Genomic DNA, 7583 nt, shown 5'->3' on the forward strand with positions numbered 1-7583 from the left:
CAAATTCCACACATTTACGCATCTCCTCCACCCCACCGACATGGCTGTTGCATTTTATCAGCTAAATGTCCAGCTAGCACAAAACCACCAAGAAGTCAGAGCAGGGGGAAATACAAGTTCTCCCAGTTTAAGTGACTGCTCTTATGTACCTTACTGATACCACTGTATCATACAGCACATAAATGGACAGCATCACAGGCAACAACTGGTTCAAAAACCCATTGCAAAGTCATGTAGTAATGTTAGTGTTTTCACAGACACCTAGTGGAGTAAAGTCAATAAAAAGGTTATTGGTAGAGAAAGACAAAAGAAGGTGAGAATGTATTAACTCTCTAGCTGTCCCTGCCCAATGCAGTCTGAATTTCCATTGTAAAACCTACTTTACAACTAAATGTTTACAATAAAGCACTGTGCTGTCATTGTAAAGACATATATTACCTTTCTTTCAATATCATGACCCATTTCCACATTTCTTTTGTAAAGCCAACTTCAAAGAGTTGTACCAATGTGTCATTTTAACATGGAGTTATAAGACTGATATGACTTTCAATGCTTCTAATGACTGCTATGCATCCCTGATAACACCTTGTTGAGAAAGGCATGGTCAGAATTAAGGCTGCCATTGCTTGCATTCTGTGTGCTCAGTGCTCATATCTTTTAACACGATTTCTTTGATAGCATGTAGCTGTGTGGGGCCAGTCACGCTGTTGCTTAGCGACTCTGCATCTGGCCCACGTTGGGGGACAGGCGGGCCTTGCCAGGGCTCTGCGCGGCCTTGCGGGTGATGGTTGTGCAGCGGGTGAGGATCTCCTGGGCGTGGGGCCGCGGCGGCACCTTGGGAGTGGAGGGCGCCTTTAGAAGGTTCGGGTCCGAGTTGCTGGGCACCATCCTCTCCTCGGCGGGGGCGGGGCTGGAGGTGGGGGGTGGCGTGAGGCTCCGGCGGAGGCGCCAGTCACCAGTGGGCAGGCTGAGGCTGAGGGCGGGGTCGCCGGCGGACGAGTCATCGCTGAGGCTGGACTCGCTGCCAGCCTCGCTCGCCCCGCTCAGGCTGTCCTGCCGCCAGCCCTCGCTGGGGGGCTCCACCATGATGGAGGGGGGCGTGGCTCCGACCCGCCCCCGTGGCTCCGACAGCACGTCCAGCGAGCGTGACTTTGACCTATCCTTGCTCGCCAGGGAGAGGTCCCTGTCAGGCTGGGGGCTGCCCGCCGACTGCAGGTCACCCTGGGAGCGGCTGAGCGTCGCCCCGGGAACCTGCAGCTGCGCCAGATTGAGGGTGGAACTGCGCATCTCCTTCTGCAGAGTTATGAAGCGCACCTGGGGGTTGGCGTACGGCCGCAGGTACATGGAGGGAACATAGCCCACCTTCCCGTTATACCTGCAAAAGATGCAGAGGGGCGCACTGAATACAGCACAGAAAACTCCCAACTAAACTTTCATAGATTGAGAAAATTACGATACATAAATGAAACCATAAAAAGTCCTTCTGTATGAAAGGAGAATAAATAGCTAATTATTAGTAAACTGTCAGTTTCTGTTCAGCAACCGGAATTTCTTCAACAAAATGTTCAGCTGATTCAACAGATATTGTACTATTAAGCAGATGTATGTTAAAATAAAGGAGCCAATGGTAGATATAAGGAAGATTACAAATAGTTATTTCAACAACACTAAAGATAATCCTGTGCATTTAAACTATTGGGCAAGGGGTCTAGCAGTGCCAGAGGGACAGCTGAAGCTGCTGGGGGACTCAGGGGTAGTAAAGCTCATTGTACTCAGCTGACTGTGCGTCTCTGCCAGGTTTGTAGTTTGTTTTTGTTTTTGCAGAAAGCCTGGCTTCTACCACAGGACTCTAATGTGGGATCAGTTTGCACAGTGTCTGCAATCATGCTTCACTCATTTCTGTTTCACTCTGACAGTTGCAGAGCTCAGACGAGGAATGTCACATTGTATTGCAGCATTCTGCATTCCTGTGGTGTCTCTATCAAGCATGGCATCTTTGTTTTTGGTCTTTGCTTTCAGCTGTTGGAAAGGTACTTTCAGTTGTGGGGAAGCTCCTCCAATCAGTGGCTGAGTAAACCTTTGACATTTCTGTGTGTGCCTTCGTGGCACGGATCTAATACACCCGACCTTTCACGGTCACCTCTCTGCAGAACTGGGAATGCGGAACTGGGCGCTTATTTTGCAGGCACGTCCCTGACTAACCACTTCCCCCTCCCAAAAAAAAAAAAAAAACAGTCTGTCCTGGCTGAAAACAGGGTCCAAGGTGCGGGTGTCTGCTGGTAGTCATGTCTCGTGTCACCAGGCAACAGGAGGAGAGTTACCTGATGAGCCACCAGCCATTGTCGGACTTCTGCAGCACCTCCACCACCGCACCGATGTTCATGGAGACCTCGTCGCCTTTAGTGGACTTGTAGCCCTTTACAGCACAGTAAAGCACACCTGTGGGGAAAACCAGGAGAAATGATGAGCAATAAACTCGCCTCCCTTCCATAGCCTGCATTGTTCACTCCAGGATATGGATGTACAAGCAGGGCTTGTAACTGAAAAGGTGCTGATTCGATTCCCTGGGGCACTGCTCTTGTACCCTTCAGTATAAGATATCATTGACTTAACCAGGAAATGCCTTTATATATTGCCTGAATATATATATAATGCCTAAATATTCAGCTGTATAAAAGGATACTATGTAAAACTAACCTGTGCAAGTCGCTCTGGATAAGAGTATCTGCTAAATGACAATAATGTAATGTAATATATACATGTAGATAACTGTATTCATAGTACCAGTCAAAAGTTTGGCCACACCTGATTAAGATAATGGGAAACATGCATTCAAACACATTTTGATCTGAAGACATGCTATAATGAAATGCTTGAAATTTGTTTTGTTACACGGATATAAATAAGGAAGTTGCCTATGTATGAATTTCTTTCCGAAAAAATTGTTTAAACATTAACATTACATAAACATAAACTTTAACATTTTTGGCTACCTGAATAATCTCAAATATATGTTAGTTTTGATTTGTTTAACATTTTTGGTCACAGTATAATTCCATGTTTGTCATTTCATAGTTTTGATGTCCTTACTGTTATTCTCAAATCTGGGCAATAGTAAAAATAAAGAATAATAATATATACAGTACAACTTTTATGATTAGGTACATTTGTGTGCATCAGTGGGGACCAGTGCTTTACAGATTAGAGAAGGCTTTCTTTACTTTTATTCAGTTTCTCTGATTTTTGACTGATTCACAGGACACACAACTGCGTGCCAGTTTAAGTCAGCCATGCTCATCAGCAGCCAATTTCAGTTTTTAATTTAACTCCATTTCATGTGCCCTCTCTGCAGCAATGAAACCATCATCCTTTTTACCTTCCTCTGTGCCATCCGGGCTGTCCTCCTCATCCTCCTCCTCCTCGCACTTCTCCAGGTAAGGTGCTGGGAACCAGGCTAGACACTTGCTGTCATTCTCCACCAGCCACCAGCCTGCACAGGAATGGGCCAGACAGGATCGGCGTAAGTCACAGTCATGATCACAGTCACGATCACAGTCACTTCATTCTTTTGACACTTTCAAGGCCACCTCCATATACATAGTCAGTGCATCTCAAAATTCCTGTGATTAGTTTCCTTTTGCACTTATTGAAAGAAACAAGCTTTGCTCCAAAACAGATCCCATAACACCTGCTACACCAGTACAACAAGCAAAAGAATTACAGCTTGGGGCATAAATTATAGCAACTGTTTCAAAGAATACTTAGGGTACTTGGTTTAGGGGCATCTTAGTTCCAATCAAAAGCCTCCTCACCACAAGAAAACCTTGCATTGCCCACTGTTGAATATACCTCAGAGAATTAAATAATTATTCACATTTATGGCTGTCTTGCAACCTAGCAGGCATCCTAATCAGATAGTTACCACTGAACCTTAGGAGATGTTAAAAAAAATTGTGATTGGTGAAAAGTGCCTGGATCGTGCTGTGTACTGGGGACTAAGAAAACCACATGATACAGGAGGCCTTCGGTAAAGTAAACCGGATGCTCTCGGCTAATTAAATTCATTCTGGGTGTCACTACGGAGTACCCTCTACAGCAAACAAAGCCAAGAGAAGCTATCAGTGTAACGCATGACGCTCACCGGCTTTGTCTTTAATGAGCACGTCAACCTTCTCGTCCACGGCCACCTTGAAGGGACGGTTCTTGGTGTCCTTTGTCTCGTACGGAGCCACGCACCGGTAAGCCTCGGTCACGAAGGGCTGCGTAACATTTCCCACGCTGCCCGTGCCACCTCCACTCTCTGAGGCGTCTTCAGATGGCATGATGACAATGCTACGGAAAAAAAACACCACGCACGCACATCTTTACATCACCGAACGAATATTAATCGGTCTGCTTACTGATTAGGTATAATAACCACGTTTAACTCATACTAAAAGCTCTCCGAAAGCGCCTACGTGAAACTGGCTACCTACCATAAACGGCTCTGAATGTGCTCGTTTGGACGCATCTCAATCAATGTTATCAATTGCCTTGCAATGCTGTTCCGCAGTGTTTATAATGCAACGGCTTTTCGCAGTGACGGCGGCCTACCTGTTTTTAGAGAAATCCGGTTGCAGGTCCTGGGTTTGCGGGAGGAAAAACTGAATGACCTCAGAGCTCTGGGAGACGCTGGGGTCACTTTTGAGCAGCTGGTCACAGTACCTCTCTAAAAACTTGAGGCGCAGCATTGACTTGCTAGGACCTTTCTTCTGAAAACTCTTCTCCGTGTTCCTTGCTGTAGGGAAAATACAGTGAGGAATATATCGACCTTTACAAGATATTCTGATGAAGCCTTGACCGTCTTGGTGTGCACAGTTAGATATAAGCTCTTACCTCTGAACCTGGGAATTAATCTGTCTGATTTGCGGAAGCGGTTTTCTGGTGGGAATCTCTTTTTCAGTTGCTTCTGTGGGAAACAAGTGGAAACTCGAGTAAGACTAACAGTTGTACGCGATGCGTTCGTCGCATTCATACGTTTGCATTTACTTACATGCAGTTTCTTGAAGTCCTGGAATGATCGGTAAACTATGATATCACTCTGATCCGACCACATCACCGACGTCATAAACATCTAAAAGACCAAAGACAAAAAGAAATCAATGAAACCAGTTATCTTAACATCACATGCCATTTAGATTCACAGATAAATGTGCATGCTCGTCAAAAATCTGACCAACCCAAAGTTCATTCTAGACCGTGGCTCACATGGACGTTTCAACAGTTTTCTTTTCATTCATTTTCTTTTTCATCCATTCAGATTGGTAAGTCGTCCGCACCTCTAGAGCTATTAAACGGGATTTCTGTAAATATTTAAAGCTGTGAGGACAATTTACCATAACTTCTCATGAAAATGGCATGAGTGTTGGGGATTTCACAGGAAATTTAAACCCAGCTCATGCTCGACTGATCACAAGTTTGTAGCCAGGATTTAATTAAGGGAATGGCATAGAACTGGGTGATTTTCGGTATCCCACGTCGGTCATGCACCTGTCGTGCGCTGCATCTCTCACATTCCAGTATTCCAAACTTTTTCAGTTAGAGAGCCTGAACAATTTTAACAAGCTAATCGAGGAGGTAATATGTTACTGACATGAATTCCGACAACCGGTAAATCCTTCTGACACTTCCTATGAAGTATTATGAGTGGATTGATGACTGATTAAAGACGAATCAAATCGGCCAAATATTTCAGCAAACATTCCATACATCGAACCTTGTCGTCTCTACACTGTGCACTTCTTGTAATTTGTTTTTTTATTTATATGCATTTAGTATAATTTATTAATCTGTGGACAATTCCAAACCAGACCAAATATAACCTCAGAGTAACGTCAAAAGAGGCATAATAACGGGCGTAAAATGACGTGGTAAAATCAACTGGCGTTGTTTTTAGCGTCACTGCGTAGTAGTACAGAATCTGATGCGTCTTTGATATTTATATATAATGGATAAGCACAAGTAATCTTGGTTCCCTTTGATATTTGATGCAATAGGCGTGCTTATACAAATGTATGAATATTGGCGCTGTGCATGGCCGTGTAAGAACACATGGCCAATATCACAGACAGCGTGCATTAAAGGGAGAGACATGGTCTTACTCCATGATGTATTTGTTTATACGCAGTCCAGATTCAGACGTGGTCACGATCGAAATATAACACACACAAAAAAATGATAAATATAACTTTAACAGACTGTTGGATGTCCGCTGTGTTGCTGTTGGCACAAAACCGCAATACATATAACCAAAACTATCTATTTTGATGTCCTAAAATGCTTTTTTATGTTGATAATTTGTTACAATTAAGAACATTAGGCTACCAAATAAGAGCCATCGCGGACTCGCAGAAGGACCCCGATATTTACAGCTCTGAACTATGTTGCAGACTTCGCTGTATCCCCATGCAACTGCATTTTGTTAAAAGTGTGAAGGTCTCCTTACTTTGTTCGTCTCCTTGTGCATCACTCCAATAAGCCTGATAACCACGGGGTATCGGTCGTCGCTCATGATTGAAGGTAGCTCTGTACTTCGCTCTGCAGCCGCGTTTCCCTTAGCGCGTGGACCGCTTTCTGAGTGTGAGCGACGGAGAGACCAGGTATATAACAGCCTTTTAGGCGGGACCGAAGAAACACTCCACCTGTAGGCTATTGTTGTGGATTAGAACAAAGAGAAAAGTAAACACGTTGACAGACAGGTAGCTATTTCTGTCTCCCGTGGCAAGTACAATGTTGCATCACCACACGGGTGTAAAACCACATAGGCCTATTTCCTCCCCGCAGCGTAATATAGGGCAGTAAAAGGTAGGAACTGATTTCAGGTGGAATAGTGACGTCGTATTGGAGCTACTGAGAGGTGTTGGCAGTGACCGGAAATCGCAGCTATTATTACAAAAACTTCCATCATGCTTCTGCTAATGCTTGCGTATGCGCGTCAGTATCGGTGAGATTCAGCAAGGACTTCGAATAAAGAGCTTCGAGAGTAAAATAGCCTACGTCGTTGACAAATGTTGAGAAAAGTTATTTGATACTTTAAGCGTATGGAACCTCGCTGAAATTAGATCGACAATTCATTCCTTACTGCAACGTTTCCCAAACCTCTCCTGGAGGACCCCTTGTCCTGCATGTTTTAGATCTCTCTCTCCTTGCTCCACCACAGCTGAATGATAATGATCAGTTTGTGTCAGGTAAATTGGGCCACTTTTTGGAAAATTGTCTGTAACACCAACAAAATACCCATGCACGTAATGTACAACTTCCAAATGTATGTCAGGTCTACCCTATCATTCTATGTTGAAAATATGTAATAAAAATTAAAGTTTAGTCTCAGAGCTATTTAAGTGTCAGATGTCCCCCTTTAAGACAACTTCACTGTGATCAGGTAAAATGGGCCAGTGAAACTGGGCAGCAGAACCATGATTCTGAACAAATAGCTAGTGCTCCTCTCATCCTTTCCTCTATCCACTGATTATATTTCCTCCCTTGACTGATGTCCTTTCCCTTTCTTTTCTGCTCCTTACGCGATTGGTGTCGGTTATTCTGTG

At 44.2% G+C, this 7583-nt stretch overlaps 1 protein-coding gene across 1 annotated transcript; it reads right to left on the reverse strand.

Moving 5' to 3' along the window:
• Window positions 1–374: 374 nt before the first annotated feature.
• Window positions 375–6581, reverse strand: noxo1a (NADPH oxidase organizer 1a). The gene is made up of 8 exons (XM_036553305.1): window positions 6485–6581; window positions 5033–5113; window positions 4876–4948; window positions 4594–4777; window positions 4142–4332; window positions 3377–3490; window positions 2322–2439; window positions 375–1375 (listed from the first exon to the last, which is right to left on the reverse strand). Exons 1-8 carry the CDS (start codon window positions 6548–6550, stop codon window positions 712–714), a joined length of 1491 nt encoding a protein of 496 aa, XP_036409198.1. The 5' UTR covers window positions 6551–6581; the 3' UTR covers window positions 375–711.
• Between the last annotated feature and the right edge of the window lie 1002 nt (window positions 6582–7583).

This window comes from Megalops cyprinoides, chromosome 19, assembly GCF_013368585.1.
Source record: "Megalops cyprinoides isolate fMegCyp1 chromosome 19, fMegCyp1.pri, whole genome shotgun sequence".
Classification (NCBI taxonomy): domain Eukaryota; kingdom Metazoa; phylum Chordata; class Actinopteri; order Elopiformes; family Megalopidae; genus Megalops; species Megalops cyprinoides.